At 40.5% G+C, this 20,008-nt stretch overlaps 3 protein-coding genes across 3 annotated transcripts; 2 read left to right on the top strand and 1 right to left on the bottom strand.

Annotated features, from left to right (window-relative positions):
- Positions 1–301: 301 nt before the first annotated feature.
- Positions 302–10,019, bottom strand: LOC139192054 (3beta-hydroxysteroid-dehydrogenase/decarboxylase-like). The gene is made up of 12 exons (XM_070813169.1): positions 9,650–10,019; positions 9,464–9,553; positions 9,154–9,287; positions 3,505–3,675; positions 3,258–3,383; positions 2,744–2,823; positions 2,415–2,613; positions 1,982–2,087; positions 1,660–1,834; positions 1,384–1,540; positions 1,140–1,206; positions 302–659 (listed from the first exon to the last, which is right to left on the bottom strand). The coding sequence occupies exons 1-12, from the start codon at positions 9,879–9,881 to the stop codon at positions 514–516; spliced, it is 1,683 nt and encodes a 560-aa protein (XP_070669270.1). The 5' UTR covers positions 9,882–10,019; the 3' UTR covers positions 302–513.
- Positions 10,020–10,113: 94 nt separating this feature from the next.
- On the top strand, positions 10,114–14,046 carry LOC139192053 (DNA cross-link repair protein SNM1). The gene is made up of 10 exons (XM_070813168.1): positions 10,114–11,002; positions 11,085–11,228; positions 11,333–11,731; positions 11,895–11,958; positions 12,163–12,380; positions 12,477–12,590; positions 12,755–12,860; positions 13,052–13,263; positions 13,529–13,629; positions 13,744–14,046. Exons 1-10 carry the CDS (start codon positions 10,337–10,339, stop codon positions 13,886–13,888), a joined length of 2,169 nt encoding a protein of 722 aa, XP_070669269.1. The 5' UTR covers positions 10,114–10,336; the 3' UTR covers positions 13,889–14,046.
- Positions 14,047–15,215: 1,169 nt separating this feature from the next.
- LOC103415388 (3-ketoacyl-CoA synthase 10) lies at positions 15,216–18,606 on the top strand. Its single transcript, XM_008353723.4, has 3 exons — positions 15,216–15,846; positions 16,502–17,130; positions 17,687–18,606. The coding sequence occupies exons 1-3, from the start codon at positions 15,418–15,420 to the stop codon at positions 18,252–18,254; spliced, it is 1,626 nt and encodes a 541-aa protein (XP_008351945.3). The 5' UTR covers positions 15,216–15,417; the 3' UTR covers positions 18,255–18,606.
- The last annotated feature ends 1,402 nt before the right edge of the window (positions 18,607–20,008 follow it).

Raw genomic sequence — 20,008 nt, 5'->3', positions numbered from 1 at the left:
GCTTTGGTTGGCTCGACTTGTGGCGTTTAAGGGTGAAGGAGTCCCTTTTATAGAATAAAAGTTCGCTCTTCAATACAAAAAATGATAGGCTAGGTCCCCCAAGTATTTTTTTATGAGGCCCAATATATGGTGTGCATCAACAAGTTCCACAAATATAATGGCCAAGATCAACCTCCGTGGGCTCGTGCGCTACTAACCCAAGCATTTAAGCTCGGAGAGTGACATTATATAATCAATAAGAGAACAATGAACGAGAAACTAAATGTAACGTCAAGTTAAAAAGTTTAAAAATTACAAGATATGTCAAAAATAGCGAGAAACTAGAGCAATAATACACAAAATCATACAATGTAGTTACAAAAAATAAATCAAATAAGATCTTTCTTCGTTTCTTATATTTTTAGGGACGTTCGGGTTGAAGAGAAATGAATACAGGGCACAACAAACGTATCAAACACCGCAATTCTATATCGATTCTCAGGCAAGCAGTGGCAGGTAGCTATCAGCATTCAGTCACTCAATCTTCTTGGATGTACAGAACTTTTTGACAACATCAGATTTCAATTTGCATCCACGAGAGAGAGCTTCTAGGACCATGTCATCAATTTTTTGCTGCTCCTTCTCGTACGCGTAGAAAACTATAAAGGCAGTGGGAACTCCTGGAACAATAAGAGAACAAAAAAACTAAGAGTCAAGGTGGGGCAAAATCGAACTTTTTGATGCAACTACTAAAAGAATGAGTAATGCCGGTCCAATGGAAAATAAGAGTACCCAGTGACCAATCCAATCAAGTCCGTAAACGGCTGAAATATAGGGTGTAAGAATATCAAATGATGGGTTCTTTAAAATTTTAGGAAAACTAACGAAAACTCCCAATACAAACGGTTTCTCCCAAAAACAGGAAATTGGAAGAAATTTAAATACTATAAATTAAAAGTCCTAAACATTGGTTTGTTCATTAATTACCCAAACCAATTTTTCAGACTCCCAAAGTTGCTTCTATTTTGTGCATGAATTTTAATGATTTTCTCTATAAAATTGGACAGACTTTCAGAATGTCAGATCTTAATATTATTCAAAGTTCAAATGAACTCCCGATGTGTTGAATTCTGTGAGTGAGTGAAATGGAGGAAAGATACCTATAACATATAAGTTCTGAAGTGAAAACGCTCCAAGGAAGCTAAGAACCAATAGGGTGAGAACAACCTACAACATCAACAGTAAATATTAAGTAAACATCAGAAAAGAAGAGAACAAAGGAAGAGAGATGCAACTCTATAACTTGCTAGCATGTGCATTCTGCACCTCTTCCGTGAACTTATACACTATCAAAATAATATATAGCTGGAAGCGCAAAAGAAGATGGGAACGGCAGAGAAATACCTTAAGGAACAATATCCCGTCATATCCCTTGGCAAGAGATATCAAAGTTTTAACAGATGCATTCCATGATGAAGCCAGAGACTTGGCAATTTGTTGCGACGTCTCTTCTGATAAGCGGAAATGTGATGACTGAAGCTTCTCAATTTTGTATCCTAATCTGGAGCAGTGAAATTGTTGTTAGTAGTCAGTTTCACTTAATAATGAGAGCTGAGGAAAACAGCAGGTTTCAAACAAAGAAGCTAAGGAATATAAATACAAGAAGGGCATAGGCAATACATCTTTTCAGGTAAACCGGCATGAGTGAACACAAATACTGAAGCTACCAGGAGCACCTTTGAAAGCATAGTAATAATTGTAGATTCAGGTACAATGAAGTTGTAGTAGATTGCAATCAAAACAATTAACGCCTTCAACGTCTGTTTTTTATCCTTCCATAGTAATGTGTCAGCTACTGTCAAAACCACAAGTGCAATACATGAGTGCACATATACTGTTATTTCGCACATACTGAGTCAATCATAAGGATGTCATTATGCCTGATTTAAGTTAACTTATAAGAAACATCAAAGTAAGATGAGTAGAAACTGAGGATTCATACCCCTTCCGCTTCCAAGATATATTGACGCTTTAGATGGTCCTTCTCTTTTCGGTCGATGTTCAGCCCTCAAATGTGGGTACGCCTCAATTGTCCTCTTCAGACCCTCCTGAAGAAAGTAAATAGCACAGTGTCACAAGAAAGCACCTTATCTAGAATTTGAACACAAAATGTACAATGACATGATGAGAGTGCTTAGACCTTTTTAATTCCTAAGTGCTTACCAATAAGAGATAAAGTTTAACTACACATTCTGTATTCCAAAATAGCACAAACAACATCCTAATCACAGGTTCAAATGTTCAAGGCGGTGAAGCTGTGAAAGAGAAAAATATAAATGTTGGACGCTCTGCCAACTGGAGTGCTAAGTGCAATTCTCTTGTATTAAGTTATTAACCAAAGGACTTATCACTCTTTTTATGAAAAAATACTGAACCTGAAGTGATACGATGGGTGTGTAGCCGATTCGATCCTGAGCTTTCGAACACTTCAAAGATCGGGTGCAAGAGAGGAGTCTAATTCTTGAAGGCGTCAACTGTGGAACCTTCATCCCATATGGACCTAACAGCTTATATGTCAACTCCACCATATGTGCAATTGGCATCACAGCAAAGGCAGGGATTTTTATTCTTGGCCTGCAAACAACATTCATTCAGGGAAAACAAAAGAGAATGGACATTGAACAATCACTATATTAGGCATTGAGGAGTACAGTGATTACATTTAAGGTCTGCTTAAAACGAAAGGATTACGAAAAGTGAGTACCTTTCATAGCCAAGACCTTCCAGAATAAGTGAGACAAACTCCCAAAACTTGATAGGTTCCATATTGGTTATAAAATATGCCTGCAAAAGCAGTATCATTTTAGGCCTTTAGCTAGAAATGCCACAATCTGTCTCCGTATAGTTTAGCTTGACATCAATCAGACATGCAAAGTAAGTTTCAAAAGCATGACTATCCCATGTTTTAGAGCAAATTCAAGGTAACAAAACGTGAAGGAATGACTCAGTAGAAAAGATGCATCTTATTATTACATCTACAGTCAGATTATTCAATGCATCTTTGAAAGTTTATTTCCCCAGAAACCTTTGCATCTCCCGTGAACTTCAGAACATGTATCGAACCAGTATCCAATAAATCTTTCTTGTGGTACTAAATAAATCATGGCAGTTGAATAATTCAATCCTATTTCATCATCTATTATACATTTATACTTAACACCACCCACCCTATCTTGTATTTATCTCAGGTGTCAAAAAACTTAATAATATATTGGTACCTGCCCCGCAGCTTTATCTGCAACCTTCCCTTCTGATGCAAGAGCTCGCTCTGCACATATATGCGCGTGTGCCACATTTTCAACATATGTGAAATCATAAATGTTGTTGCCATCACCAATGATGAACTGTTCAATTGAAATAAAGAGGAGAAACAATGAGCATCAGATATTGTGAAAGAAGGACTTAACTAATAATGGTGTAAGGGAGATGCAAGACTAAAGCAACAGGGACCACCAACTTACTTACCTTGGATTTCCATGTCCTGGCATTAACAATCAATGATGGAACCAGCAACCTATCGCCAGGTCCAAAAATGCTGCTAGGGCGAATGCAACAAGTGAGAAGCCCCTTAACACCATTTGCCTTGATGACCAATTCTTCCCCTTGGGCTTTCGTTGCAGAATAGAAATCATTGTGCTGAAATAAGTTGCAACGCATAACAATTCCGTATTTAAAATTGCATCCGCGCACATTCTTGCATCACTGTAAATACAACAACAACAACAACAACAACAAAGCCTTTTCCCACTAAGTGGGGTCGGCTATATGAATCCTAGAACGCCATTGCGCTCGGTTTTGTGTCATGTCCTCCGTTAGATCCAAGTACTCTAAGTCTTTTCTTAGAGTCTCTTCCAAAGTTTTCCTAGGTCTTCCTCTACCCCTTTGGCCCTGAACCTCTGTCCCGTAGTCACATCTTCGAACCGGAGCGTCAGTCGGCCTTCTTTGCACATGTCCAAATCATCGGAGCCGATTTTCTCTCATCTTTCCTACAATTTCGGCTACTCCTACTTTACCTCGGATATCCTCATTCCCAATCTTATCATTTCTCGTGTGCCCACACATCCCACGAAGCATCCTCATCTCCGCTACACCCATTTTGTGTACGTGTTGATGCTTCACCGCCCAACATTCTGTGCCATACAACATCGCTGGCCTTATTGCCGTCCTATAAAATTTTCCCTTGAGCTTCAGTGGCCTACGACGGTCACACAACACGCCGGATGCACTCTTACACTTCATCCATCCAGCTCGTATTCTATGGTTGAGATCTCCATCTAATTCTCCGTTCTCTTGCAAGATAGATCCTAGGTAGCGAAAACGGTCGCTTTTTGTGATCTTCGCTAGATTGCTCCGGTCATTAGTGTGGATAAGTATATAAATGGATAGAGATAGGAAAGCAAACACAAGATGTACGTGGTTCACCCATATTGGCTACGTCCACGGAATAGAAGAGTTCTCATTAATTGTGAAGGGTTTACACAAGTACATAGGTTCAAGCTCTCCTTTAGTGAGTACAAGTGAATGATTTAGTACAAATGACATTAGGAAATATTGTGGGAGAATGATCTCGTAATCACGAAACTTCTAAGTATCGGAGTGTGGTGTCGTCTTGACTTGCCTTATCTGTCTCATAGGTAGATGTGGCATCTTCTCTGGAAGTACTCTTCCTCCATCCAGGGGTGGTATCTTTAACTGGTGGAGATGCACAAGGTAATGTATCAATTTCACTTGAAGCTTACTTGTAGTCTCAGGCTTGGTCAAGCGCGATACAAACCATGTAGTAGGAGTCCCCCAAGTCGCCGAGCTAGGGGGTCTGCTGAAAGAGGTGACAGACAAGGTAAGCAATCAGAGCTCCGACTGATTGTTCACCTTCTCCCCATCTTGCAGCAGCATGAAGGATAAAGAGAAGAAAAATGAGAAGAGATGATATGAGATACTTTTGCTTTTGAAGAAGTAACTTTCCACAGGCTTATTCTTGAACTGAGCTGGAGGGTTTTCTGGTTTCCTCCAGAGTATAAGGCCGACTGAAGAATTTGAGGGTCAAAACAAGTCCATCAAATCTAGAGTACGTTCCACCCTGCTGATATGGGATACTTTTGCTTTTGACAGAGTAATGGGTGTATCGGCACGTGTGTTGTTACGCTTGTCTCCACATGCTTCCTTGTATCCTTCGCACTTGCCCTATCTGTTCCTCAAGCAGATGCGGAATCTTCCCTGGAAACATAAGATGTTGAAGATGAGTACACGAGAGCAATGCCAGGTAAGTAATCAGGTAAGGGGTTCCAGGCAGTCAGTTCCTGGCTGGAAGCTTGATCCAAGTGCTGACTGATTGCTCTCTTTCTCCTTGTCTTGCAGGTAAAAACAAGGCCAAAGGAAAAGACAGGGAAAAAGCATGATATGGGATACTCTTGCTTTTAACCCTGATGATATGAGATATTCTTGCTCTAGTATAGCTTGTTTGCAGAGGTATTATCGGGGGGAAAGAAAGCTGAATATTTCGAAAGGCTTCGTTGGGAGTGCCCTCTCAGATATGATGAAAGGTTGAGCATTTTTGCAGGTCTGCCTGTCCGTTGGGGATGGAGGTCGACATATATAGGAGTCTCCCTAACAACAAGTAGTAATGCTATTCCTTTACCCTGCTTGGTCATAGCACGGTAGTGGGAGCTGCCAGTTTCACATGTTTTAACTCTGTCAGAGCACTTTGAAAAAGTGGTCTGTGGTATCTGGCTCTCGAGATTCGGAGAACGATGCCTTTTCGATTTTTGAGAAAGCAATCATGCTGGGGGTCTGGCTCTCGAGATTCGTAGAGCAGTGTCTCTTCGATTTTTGAGGAAGTAATCATGTTGGGAGTCTGGCTCTCGAGATTCGAAGGGCGGTGCCTCTTCGATTTTGGAGCAAGCAATCCTGTTGGGAGTGTTGTCTCGAATGTGAGTAAAGGTTGGGCATGTTTGCTAGTCTACCTTGCCACGAAGCACAAAGGTTGACACACAGAGACTTTCCAATTATCCAGCAATGGTACTGTTCCTTTACCCTCTCTTCGCTTTTGAGAAAGTAGTCATGTTGGGAGTCTGGCTCTCGAGATTCGGAGGACGGTGCCTCTTCGATTTTGGAGCAAGCAATCTTGTTGGGAGTGTTTTCTCGAAAGTGAGTAAAGGTTGGGCATGTTTGCTAGTCTACCTTGCCACGAAGCACAGAGGTTGACACACAGGGACTTTCCAATTATCCAGCAGTGGTACTGTTCCTTTACCCTTGTGGGTAATAATATGGTAGCTAGACCTTCAAAATTTATGTGTCTAAACTTTGTTAGTGCTGTTTCTTTGCTATTCTTTTACCTTTCTTGGTCAGAGCGATGTAGTGGGAGCTGCAAGCTTCACGTGCTCAACTTTGGCAGAGAACTTTGGCAAAGTTATCTGTGGTACCCATGAGCTATTGTTGCGTGTGGGAAGTGGGTGATTGAACAGTAAGATTCATGTGCTTTCTACTTCACCAGAAGTCTTCGACAGAATGCCCATAATTTCTGCAAAGCTGAGTGTGCGTGTGACAGGTGCTGACAAGGCTAGAAAAGTAGGTGCCTCTTCGATTTCTGAGATCGGCCCTCGTGGTCTCTGAGCAGCCCAGCTTTTGAGAAAGCGAGCGCCTCTTCGATTGATTCGGAGAACGATGCCTCATCGATTTTTGAGAAAGCAATCATGCTGGGGGTCTGGCTCTCGAGGATTCGGGGAGCAGTGTCTCTTCGATTTTTGAGAAAGTAATCACGTTGGGAGTCTGGCTCTCGAGATTCGGAGGGCGGTGCCTCTTCGATTTTGGAGCAAGCAATCTTGTTGGAAGTGTTTTCTCGAATGTGAGTAAAGGTTGGGCATGTTTGCTAGTCTACCTTGCCACGAAGCACAGAGGTTGACACACAGGGACTTTCCAATTATCCAGCAATGGTACTGTTCCTTTACCCTCTCTTCGATTTTTAAGAAAGTAGTCATGTTGGGAGTCTGGCTCTCGAGATTCGGAGGACGGTGCCTCTTCGATTTTGGAGCAAGCAATCTTATTGGGAGTGTTTTCTTGAATGTGAGTAAAGGTTGGGCATGTTTGCTAGTCTACCTTGCCACGAAGCACAGAGGTTGACACACAGGGACTTTCCAATTATCCAGCAATAGTACTGTTCCTTTACCTTTGTGGGTAATAATATGGTAGCTAGACCTTCAAAATTTATGGGTCTAAACTTTGTTAGTGCTGTTTCTTTGCTATTCTTTTACCCTTCTTGGTCAGAGCGATGTAGTGGGAGCTGCAAGCTTCACGTGCTCAACTTTGGCAGAGAACTTTGGCAAAGTTATCTGTGGTACCCATGAGCTATTGTTGCGTGTGGGAAGTGGGTGATTGAACAGTAAGATTCATGTGTTTTCTACTTCCCCAGAAGTCTTCGACAGAATGCCCATAATTTCTGCAAAGCTGAGTGTGCGTGTGACGGGTGCTGACAAGGCTGGAAAAGTAGGTGCCTCTTCGATTTCTGAGATCGGCCCTCGTGGTCTCTGGGGAGCCCAGCTTTTGAGAAAGCGAGCGCCTCTTCGATTTCTGAGATCGGCCTTCGTGGTCTTTGAGAAGCCCAACTTTTGAGAAAGCAAACGCCTCTTCGATTTCTGAGATCAACCCTCGTGATCTCTAAGCAGCCCAGCTTTTGAGAAAGCAAACGCCTCTTCGATTTCTGAGCAGGCGCTTCTTCGATTTCCGAAGCTCCGTCGAGTGCAGATTTTTATAGAGGCTGACATTAAGTTCCAAAGCACACTTGAATCTCCACCAGTAGAAGCTTCATTCTTGCACTTCTAAGATCTTGATTTGTCCGACCTCTTCTCTCTTCAACACCTTTGAAAATGTCTGGCCCCTCCGACCGTCGTTTTGACTTGAACCTTGTTGAAGAGGCAGCCCCGCCTTCTCCAGACAACATATGGCGCCCATCCTTCGTCTCCCCTACTGGTCCTCTTACCGTTGGGGATTCCGTGATGAAGAATGATATGACCGCTGCGGTGGTGGCCAGGAACCTTCTCACTCCCAAAGATAACAGACTACTTTCCAAACGGTCTGATGAGTTAGCTGTTAAGGATTCGTTGGCTCTCAGTGTTCAGTGTGCAGGTTCTGTGTCTAATATGGCCCAACGCCTATTTGCTCGAACCCGCCAAGTTGAATCCTTGGCGGCTGAAGTGATGAGTCTCAAACAGGAGATTAGAGGGCTCAAGCATGAGAATAAACAGTTGCACCGGCTCGCACATGACTATGCTACAAACATGAAGAGGAAGCTTGACCAGATGAAGGAAACTGATGGTCAGGTTTTACTTGATCATCAGAGATTTGTGGGTTTGTTCCAAAGGCATTTATTGCCTTCGTCTTCTGGGGCTGTACCGCGTAATGAAGCTCCGAATGATCAACCTCTGATGCCTCCTCCTTCTAGGGTTCTGTCCAGTACTGAGGCTCCAAATGATCCCCCTCCGGTGCCTTCTCTTTCTGGGGCTCTACCGACTGCTGAAACTTCTCCTAAGCAACCTTTGTGAAGGCTCCGTCTTGTGTGTTTATTTTGACTCATGTATATGTACATATTTGTAGCTGATCGGGGATATCAATAAATAAGTTTTCCTTCATTTCAACGTATTGTGTTAAATACACCAAAGCCTTCTTCGCTAAGTTCTTTGAATTTTCTTTTGTTGAAGCTTGTATGTTGAAGCTTTCTGAGTGGAGCATGTAGGTTGGGGTAGTGTTCCCTTAATTTCCCGAGTGAGGAAAACTTCTCGATTGGAGACTTGGAAAATCCAAGTCACTGAGTGGGATCGGCTATATGAATCTTAGAACGCCATTGTGCTCGATCCTGTGTCATGTCCTCCGTTAGATCCAAGTACTCTAAGTCTTTTCTTAGAGTCTCTTCCAAAGTTTTCCTAGGTCTTCCTCTACCCCTTCGGCCCTGAACCTCTGTCCCATAGTCGCATCTTCTAATCGGAGCGTCAGTAGGCCTTCTTTGCACATGTCCAAACCACCGTAACCGATTTTCTCTCATCTTTCCTTCAATTTCGGCTACTCCTACTTTACCCGGATATCCTCATCTTGCATCACTGTAAATACATTAGGAAATACTAGTACCTTAGGTGGATATGGCAAAGACTCATCTCCGTCAACAATGCCATGAATCCCATCAAAAACAACACTAGGGGAGCTAGTATATATAAGTCTCTTTACTTTGAGCTCAGTACAAGCATCAATCACATTCTGAGTTCCTGAACAAAATCAAAGCAAAGTTTCAAAAGAAAAAGAAAAAAACTTTGCATAAAACCCCAAAAAAACTCCAAGGATCAAACATCAATCATATCCATTGACTGAACCCGAACTACGAAATTATTTACTAAACTTATCAAAAACAAGAAGCAAAAAAAGCACAATTCTGATTGTATACCTTCTACATTGACCGAGTGGTGGAGCTTGTAATTGTTGATGGACGAATTCGGAGCCGCCATGTGGAACACAACCTCCGCGCCTTGTAACGCTACAAGATTGAATGCATAATGCAGAAAATCAAATCACGCACACAAATCAGCCGCCATTGATGCAAACTCAAGACTGCGAGAAAAAGAAAGATGACCTTGAAGAACTTGGCTCTTGCTGCGGAGGTCGAGGGACACGTACTGGGCGCGACCGGTGCTCAGGGCTTCGGCTAGAATGCCGTTTTCTTCGGAAGGTTCTAGATCAACGGTGGAGCCGAGGTCGGCGATTCGGACCCGGAACACATCGCATCGGATCAGCATCTGGACCAAGTGGCGCGCCGCGAAGCCTCGGCCTCCGGTGACCACGCACCATTCTTCGTCGCCGGACATGGCAGGAAGATGGCGGCGATCGGTGGAGGTGAAGGTGACGAGGATCGGAGAGAGAGTGGAAGTGTCACTGTGTGAGATAGTCAGCAAAGAAGGTGAACAGAAATTTACGGTGGGAGTGAGATGTAAAAGATGGAAAACCAGAGGAATCTACCTGACGGTTAGACCCGCCAATCTGCCCAACAGAAACTTGGGCTTTTTTTGGGCTTAGCTCAAAAATTAAATTGGGCTTTTCTGCTGGGCCCAATAATAGATTTTGAACCAAATTTGCTTGCTTTTCCCTCCCATTTCCATTGCTCCAAACAAATTTCAAATTGCTCCCCCCAAAAGTAATTCCTTTTCAGCTTTTCTGCTTCCACATTACATTTACTCGGCAGATTACAGAGAACCACACATTCTCTCGACGGAGTGAGAGCAGTGATAGGCACAGAATACTCAACGGAGAAGAGGAGCTAAACATGTCCTCAAAGTCGCAGCCTTTCTCTTCCACCAGGTTCAACTCCATGATCGCCGCCGCCGCCGCTGACGACGACGACTTTCAGATCCCACTCACCCAAACAGCCACAGCTCCCAAGCCTTCCAAAAAGCTGAAGCGCTCCAAACCCGTCTATCGCGGCAAGGAGAATATTCCCCCCAATTGTTTAGGCAGCAAAGACTCGACTTTGGAGCAGACCCAGGGTTTCAAATCCTCGGTTTTCGAGGACTGCAGCTTGGATTCGATACCCGCAAGCTTCGATTGCGGGACGCTCGACGGTGGCGGTCTCGCTTCTTCTTCTGCGTGCGTTGACGAGGAAAAGGGGTTGAAATCCAAAGGGGGATATCTGTGCAATTCAATCGAATCTAGGTTAATCAAGCCTCGACCCGATTGGGATTTCGGTTCGGGTGATGGCGAAAGCCAGGATTTTGAGGAGCTCGATGTGCTGCTGAAGCTGTGCGATCGAGCAGAAGGAGGAGAGAGTGTTGGCGTCAATGGAATGGAGGAAGGGTTTGGAATTGTGGAGGACGAAAATGCGGGTTTGGTGCTGTGTCCTCTGTGTGGGGCTGACATTTCGGATTTGAGCGACGAAGAGAGGCAGGTCCATAGCAATGAGTGTCTTGACAAAGAGGAAGTTCAAACGCAAGATGTAAGTATAAAGTATTAATCTTTTTGAAGATTTTGGCTATTGATTGTGAATGCTAATTGTGGTAGTGTTTTGCTTGGAGCAGGCTCCGCGTCCCGATGAGGAAAGGGAGCATCAAAATTCCGGGCAAGTTCTTGAGTGGCTGGGCAGCCTGGGATTAGAGAAGTACAAGGATGTTTTTGTTCGAGAAGAGATTGATTGGGACACTCTACAATGGCTCACAGAAGAGGTATAGAACGTAGGATATGTCTGCCTATTAACTCACCCTTTTGGTTACTTGATTTGGATTTGGATTGAATTTCTCTTTCTTGTTGGTTTTTATTTGCTGTGAAGGATTTGTTTAGCATAGGCATTACTGCACTTGGTCCGCAGAAGAAGATTGTGCATGCCCTTGCTCAACTTAGAGAAGGTGCCACTACTACTACTACTAGTTCAACAGAAGCACAACCAAGAAAAAAGAGAGCCAATGGAGTCGATATGCCCAATGACGCTTCAGAAGCACCAGTTAATGATGTTAGTAAAACAGCTGCAAACAAATTGATCACAGATTACTTCCCGGGATTTGGAACTGCTAGGAAGCAAGTTTGCACCACCTCTAGAGAACAGCAAAGGGTAGAAAAACGGGTGTCAGGTTCTGGTCAGAAACGTGGTGTGGCGAACAATAATGCCACAAATCGGAAACTCAGGGATATTCCCTCATGGTGTTGCATACCAGGAACACCATTTCGAGTGGTAAGAGGCCTTGCAGGCGATTGTGAATGTCACTGTGTACTACACTTTTTAGTATGTACTATGTATTGTTCTTCAGCTTTAGCATAAGTTATGGTGTTTTCATCCTCTTCATTTATAAGCCTGAGGCTGATTTTCTGACAAGTTCATTTGTTCCCATTTGCAGGACGCTTTCAAATATCTTAGACGGGATTGTTCGCATTGGTTTCTAACTCACTTTCATATGGATCGTAAGAATGCTTTTTCTAATTTTTCCATTTAAAACTTATATTTAATCTTGCTTGTTAGTCCGGAAATGTACCTGATTTGGAATGATGTTTGTCCGGAAATGTACCCCATTTGGAATGATGGAAGCTACTACATAGGGCTAGTTATTTGCAGACCTTTGTGGGTCAAAGTTATCTGGTTCGATATGATTGCATTTGTTACTGCAGATTATCAAGGTCTAACGAAGTCCTTCTGTCACGGAAAGATTTATTGCTCCTCCATCACAGCTAAGCTTGTAAATATGAAGATTGGCATTCCATGGGACAGCATACAGGTTGTACCCGTCAACCAAAAGATGAATATTGCTGGTATTAATGTGACCTGCTTGGATGCAAACCACTGTCCTGGTTCGATAATTATACTTTTCGAACCACCCGACAGTAAGGTGTGGTCCAAACTTACCTTTTAACCTCACTCCATGGTATTCTTGTTTTCTTTTCTATGTTTGTTGGATAATGGTCCCGGTTCCATGTGTATCTAGGCTGTTCTGCATACAGGGGACTTTCGCTATAGCGACAGCGCAGCAAGCATGTCTTTTTTGCAAGCATGTTCTATCCATACTCTCATCCTTGATACCACTTATTGTAATCCACAGGTGAGCCAGCCACATAGAATACGGCATATGTTATGAAGTTCATGTCTTTCCTTTATCCCCTTTGAAAATAGATTGCTCGTCATTTTGTTGTTGGAAAGTATATACTGCATACTACAAATTTAGAAGCGAAGTGACGTTTACTCTCATTTCATTATGCTTTGCAGTATGATTTTCCAAAGCAGGAGGCTGTAATACAGTTCGTCATTGATGCCATTCAAGCTGAAACTTTCAACCCTAAAACTCTATTTCTGATCGGCAGCTACACTATTGGTAGAGTTCACTGCTTATCTCGTTTCTATCTCCCTTCCTTTTGCTTTTACATATCCATTCCAATGTGTTGCTCTATATCATTGGATGACTCCATAAAGTGGTCATTGTATTTCATTTCTGTTATCTCTTTAACCCCCAGCTCATTTATTTCTGTCTCCCCATCCATGTGTTTTGTCTCCATTTTGCAACAGGAAAGGAACGACTTTTTTTGGAGGTTGCTCGTGTGCTCCGGAAAAAGATTTATGTTAATGCAGGAAAGCTGCATACATTAAAATGCTTGGATTTTCCTGAAGAAGATATGCAGTGGTTTACATTAAACGAACAGGAAAGCCATATCCATGTGGTCCCTATGTGGACACTTGCAAGCTTCAAGCGACTGAAGCATATTTCCAATCAATATTCGGTGAGGGATTTACCCTTTTCCTTATTATGTTACCTTGGTATGTAGACATATCCAGAGAAATGTGTTTTTGAAGAATAAATGTAACTCATGTAGATATATAATGAAATTTTTTACTCTGAGATTTGTGAAGTAGCATCATATCATGAACTTACATTTCTCGATTAAGCTACCCTTTCCATGATCTCGAATTCCACTTCATATTAGGCCAAGGGCAAGACTAAAGTTTCGAAGTGCTTAACTAGTTGCTTTGTTCTTTAACTCTCAGGGTCGATTCAGCCTTATCGTTGCTTTCTCTCCAACTGGTTGGACTTTTGGTAAGGGAAAGAAGTCCCCAGGAAGAAGATCACAGCAGGGTACCGTTATAAGGTGACATTTCCTTCTCTGCTACAATACTACATTGCCTCAGATGAAACTTTTGACTATATCAAACATTACAGAGTAGTGATTCTCTCACTCCCGCTTTCTCCTCTTGCACTGCAGGTATGAGGTGCCATACAGCGAGCATTCCAGCTTTACAGAACTCAAAGAGTTTGTGAAGCTTGTTTCTCCAGTGGAAATAATACCTAGTGTGAATAATCACGGACCAGATTCTGCCAAGGCCATGGTTTCCCTGTTGTCATCTTAAATTTTTATTTATTTTATTTCCCACTAACTTTACAAATTTTGTAATTTTACCCTCAATAGTAATGGATAACGTGATTTGTATTAGGGCTGTAATAATGGAACTTCTGGTTGTGCAAAGGTCCCATGCGTAATAAAGAGAGGTTGACAGTTGGGAACCAAGAGTTGGTGTTAGTTCTAGCATTCAAGACAAGTCATAATTTGGAGTCTTTGTTGTGATTATCGCATAATTACATAGTCGTGGTGTTACAGTCAACTTGTATTATAATGTGTTTTATATATTGATACTACGTAAAATATGAGAAATTGTTTGACGTGAAATCACACTTCCCACCTCAAGTTATTAATCTAAATGTTATAACATGGATGGATGACATGTTTAATATGTTTTGGACCTGGGATATAGTATTAATAAATAGATTCACTTGTTATAACATGAATAAATTATTAATATCACATAGTAGTGAGACAATCACATTCGAATAAATTCTCTGCCAACTTATATTGTAACACATAACTTAATAACACCAAATAATAACGTGATGGTATCACTCAAAGTGTTTTTAAGGTAGAACTTTGCTCATTGACTACCAATATTAAATACAGATTGAGACGCAGCACCAATGAATTTTGATCAACACATTAATATCGTTGCCCCATTTGAAGGAAGAACAAGTGAGTTATCCAACCGAATGAGCATCTTCAGCAAACTTTACCCATATTCCTCTTCTTCTTTTTTTGTCGAGTCTAGTAATTGAATTCTTCACGAATAAGCCTCTTAAAACTACATTTTGAAGATGCAATTCTCCAGACTAAACTGTTACTGCATCTGACTATTATTAATATTACACTCGACATTAACAAGTGATACATGAAGAGTCATTTTCTATGATTTTTCCCACCGATATTAACAGTTGTAAAGAGGACTCCACTAATTAAGCATTCCATTAACTTCTCGTACCACAGATAAATATAATTAAATGGTGATGACCATGGTAGATGAATAAAATAACAAGCCTCTCTTTTGAATTTTTTTTTCGATGTACCGAGAACACGGCCTGATTACTGGTACACTTAAAAACTTCTCCTTTGGTGAAGCCAGCTAATGGCCTTGAAGGGCAAATGCCCCCTTCCCTCAACTACCTTCTTTAAGTTTCCTTTGTTTTTGACTCATTAATATTCACAAGAAACACAACAAAGTGTGTGACACTATCACTCGCATCATCTATAACCAGAACCAATTAATTTTCCATGTTCACAAAAAGAAAAAAAAAATGTTAATCAAATTTTTTACAAAATAGAGTAAACCAAGAAGAAGAAGAATTGGAATTGCACACTCCAAAAATTCCATTCCATTATTGTAAAAAAAAAAAAAAAAAAGGAATATGCAAAGCTCTTAAAAGCTCTCAACTAATGGTTGTTCGAGTTGGTTCTAGTTGGCGTTTGCATTAACTATTTTCCAACCACCACTTTTGATGCTCATATATATTAACACTCCTTTCATCTCTCTCACAAACCAATCCAATCCTGTCCATGCCAATCCCACCCACCATGGCCAGTGAGCAAGATCTCCTGTCCACCGAGATTGTCAACCGTGGGGTTGAGTCGTCCGGCCCCAATGCTGGCTCCCTCACGTTCTCCGTTAGAGTGCGCAGGCGGCTGCCGGACTTTTTACAGTCCGTAAACCTAAAGTATGTGAAGTTAGGGTACCACCACCTCATCAACCATGCCATATACTTGGCCACCATCCCTGTGCTTGTGCTGGTTTTTAGTGCTGAGGTGGGAAGTTTGAGTAGGGAGGAGCTGTGGAAGAAGCTTTGGGATGATGCACGTTATGACCTAGCAACTGTGCTAGGGTTCTTTGGTGTTTTTGTGTTCACTTTGTCTGTTTACTTAATGTCACGCCCTCGATCCATCTACCTCGTTGATTTCGCTTGTTTTCGGCCTAATGACGATCTTAAGGTAGGTTTTTGTTTAATTAATGGATTAATTAGTAACTTTTTCAATGACTTATTTGCATTGGTTTTCCATGTGTGTGTATATAATATATGACTTTGACGACTTAATTTCAACATCTAATCTTTCATGGTTTTGTTGATTATGTATGGTGACAAGTTATAATCATTAATTAAAACATTCTTATATTTGTGTTTTTTTTTGTTGATTTTATGTTTTTTTGGTTTAACTTTTTTTTTGATATGGGAAAACATTTTTGGATTTGATTTTTCTTCATTTGACATATTCACGAGACTTGAACTTTAAATCTCTAATAATTAAAGCAAATACTAAATTTCGCTACACCTGTCAGAATATTTAACTTTTATTTCCATAATTAGCTTATTTTTTCCTTAATAAATTTAAAAAAAAAGTGTTTTGTAATTGAAGTTGAGATGAATCTATTATGTTCTCTCGCTGGTAGCTATATATTTCAAAAGAAATACATGGGATATATGCATATGGTGTTTTTTTTATTATGTCCTTGGTCATTTGTAAATTGGAAAGTAATCTCAAATTAAATGATTGAATTGTAATTATAAGGGGGTCGCGCGCAATTTATTTATTACTGCAAATGAAAGTAATTTATAAGTATATGTTACTTTGTGATATTCTTAATTAGGTCTCTAAGGAACAATTCATAGAGGTAGCAAGAAAATCGGGCAAATTCGACGAGGCGAGCCTAGAATTCCAAAAGAGAATTCTAAACTCATCAGGCTTAGGAGACGAGACCTACATCCCAAAATCCGTCATCATGTCGACTGAAAACACGGCAACCATGAAAGAAGGCCGAGCTGAAGCCTCAATGGTCATGTTTGGAGCACTCGACGAGCTCTTCGAAAAGACTAGGGTCCGTCCGAAGGACGTAGGAGTCCTGGTAGTAAATTGTAGCATCTTCAATCCCACACCCTCATTGTCTGCAATGATCATAAATCACTATAAAATGAGAGGCAACATTTTGAGCTACAATTTGGGTGGAATGGGGTGCAGTGCCGGAATCATAGCCGTTGATCTGGCTAGAGACATGCTTCAAGCCAACCCTAATAATTATGCTGTTGTGGTGAGTACTGAGAGTGTGGGGTATAATTGGTACCCTGGTAGTGACAGGTCGATGCTCATTCCGAATTGCTTTTTCCGACTGGGATGCTCCGCTGTGTTGCTCTCCAACCGCCGCCGCGATTATCACCGTGCCAAGTACAGGCTGGAACACATTGTTCGGACACATAAAGGCGCTGATGATCGGAGCTTCAGGTTTATCAAATTTATTTATCTTGCTTGCTGATTAATATGTTTTTACACTTGCATCACAAGTCATAATACGTTTTAATAGAAGCTTTGAAATTTGGGACCCAAGTCCCATAAACTAATTAATCTTTCCTAAGAAATGATACAGAGGTTTAGAGATTTGGATCTGCATGTCACAAAAGTGGTTCATGGACTAGCATTAATAGGTGTCGTTGAACTTGAACTTGGCCCATGACAGATAATATTTTGGTTCAATATATTAATCATTTTTGGGTACGAATTAGATGACATGACAAAAGGAGAGGACTCCGCTTTTGGACGTACTAAGAAAGAAATGTAAGGCATCGCGTACCAATTGGTACAATACTCATATATCATAAAGATTTGATCAACATTTGGTAAATATTGTATTGGCTGATTTCGACTCTGTTAAAAACATATAATTAAATTGGTATTCCCCAATAAAAATTACGTATATACACCTTAATTTATTTCATTAGATAGGTGAAGTGTGAATTAACTTTTTTAGGTTTTGACCTAACCACAACATGTGATGCAACAGGTGCGTGTACCAAGAGGAAGATGAACAAAGATTGAAGGGGCTGAAGATCAGCAAAGACCTAATTGAAATTGGTGGTGATGCCTTGAAAACCAACATCACCACTTTGGGGCCGTTAGTGCTGCCTTTCTCTGAGCAGCTCCTCTTCTTTTCCACATTAGTTTCAAGGCACCTGTTTTCCAGCGAAGGCACTTCGGAGTTATCTTTAGCGTCACGCAAGAGACCCTACATTCCGGACTTCAAGCTGGCTTTCGAGCGCTTTTGCGTGCATGCAGCGAGCAAGACTGTGCTCGACGAGCTGCAGAGGAACCTCGAGCTGAGTGAGGAAAACATGGAGGCCTCTAGGATGACGCTACACCGCTTTGGAAACACGTCGAGCAGCAGCATATGGTATGAGTTGGCTTATTTGGAAGCAAAAGAGAAGGTGAAGAGAGGAGATAGGGTTTGGCAGTTGTCATTTGGTTCTGGATTCAAATGCAACAGCATCGTTTGGCGGTCGATGCGCCGCGTTAGGAAGTCCTCGAGGAATCCATGGCTTGACTGCATTGAAAAATACCCAGTGAATCTCTAAGCTAACCTTGGAGATGCATGCTAAAGAGAGGAGGCCTAGGGTTGTATTAATGTATTTATCTGGTGAAAATGCTGGAGTGACTCTATAAGTTTCCCTTTTCTTTTAATTTGCTTTTGTTTTTGTTTTTCAAATTACCTTTTTTTTAACCAAAAATAATTATGATATTGGCAAGTGGGGACTTTTAATTTGTAAAGTGTTTAATTTGTAAGTATTTGAATGTTTATAGGCTTGCAGTACTTCTGCATTTCTTTGTGGATCAGTGTTATTTTTGCACTGCTGCAAAGATTTTCAGATAGTAATTTGGAGAATATGCAAACCTTGAATTATTGTGATAAAAGTTCCTTCTGAGTTATATTTTTGCATGCATTAAGTATTATAGTCAGTTCTTCAATTTAATTAACTTACTTTTTCTAACAAGCTGTCAACACCTTTCAAGTATTCAACATCCAAAGCGTTACCGTTAAAAAAATTATGTTTGCTTAATAAAAATTGGAGAATGAAGGAATAAGAGAACATAGAAATAGATGAAGGAAAAAGAATAAGATTAATTAGTTTTTCTACTTGATATGATTTTAATTTTAAGGTATTTGATTACAAATAAGTTATCTCAATTTATATTCTCGGCAAGTAAACATACCCACATAATAAAAGGAGCCTTTTGATGTAGACTCAGTCAACAGCCCGTATTTTAGAGAAGACCCAAATTAAATATTTTTGTAATTAATAATGTCCGTTGCATTTACTATGTTAGGGTTTAATGTTGAAAGGTTGCAATGGCCGTCATAAAAACTTGAATACATAAGAAACAATTTATCGGTCATAAACCTATTGTTGAGGTGGAATAATATATCTATTAAACAAAACAAAACCCAAAAATCATTAACACATGGTCAATTGAAACCTTACGGAGGTGAGCAAATCTTATCTACATCACCTCCCCGATAGGTTTCAAAACCTATATATTGACATTACCAATAGATTTGGTATCAAAGCCATCCACATTATCACTACAAAATAATAATAATAATAATGATAATAATAATAATAATAATAAGTATTTTGCGGACAATATACCTACACATTTGATATTAAGCTCATCCACATTATCCATAAATAAGATTTAAATATAAAAAATTTTAAGCTAAAAAAATTAATTTGTTCCACATAAATAACACTAAATTAGAAAGATGATGGACAAAATAAAATAAAATATAGAGGGTAAAATAGGCATGAAACAAAATAACAAATGAGAACCCTAGCTATTAAGTGACCTCACAATCTCACTATGGTAAGTTTTTAACATTGAAAGTTTCGACAAAAAAAAGGGTTTTTAACATAGAAAGATAGTAAAAAAATGTGAATTTTTCCTAAAACATTCCAATGAAATTGGGTTGATATCAACTTAATGGAATTATGGCTAACAGTTCTAATGCGACCCTCTTCACAATTAACTACCAAACATTGGATTGGATTAAACTAATCTGATCCTATTACTTATCCTAACCACCAAACAAGCCTTAAACGATAAACTGATATGGACTTTGTTTCTGGCACGAAATTATGAGCCTCTACTTTTTGTTAGCATAAATTTAGGCCACGCACTTATTGCAACTATGTGATTAGTTCCCATACTCAACAAGCTTAGGCCATGCCAAAAGCACCTATTCAACCTAACACCTCCCACATATCATAGTATAAAACGGGAGTTTTACTACACTATTCCGACACTTGCATCAGAAACCTTAATCCACCAC

This window comes from Malus domestica, chromosome 15 (genome assembly GCF_042453785.1).
Source record: "Malus domestica chromosome 15, GDT2T_hap1".
Taxonomy (NCBI): Eukaryota; Viridiplantae; Streptophyta; class Magnoliopsida; order Rosales; family Rosaceae; genus Malus; species Malus domestica.
This window is presented reverse-complemented; position numbering and strand designations above follow the sequence as displayed.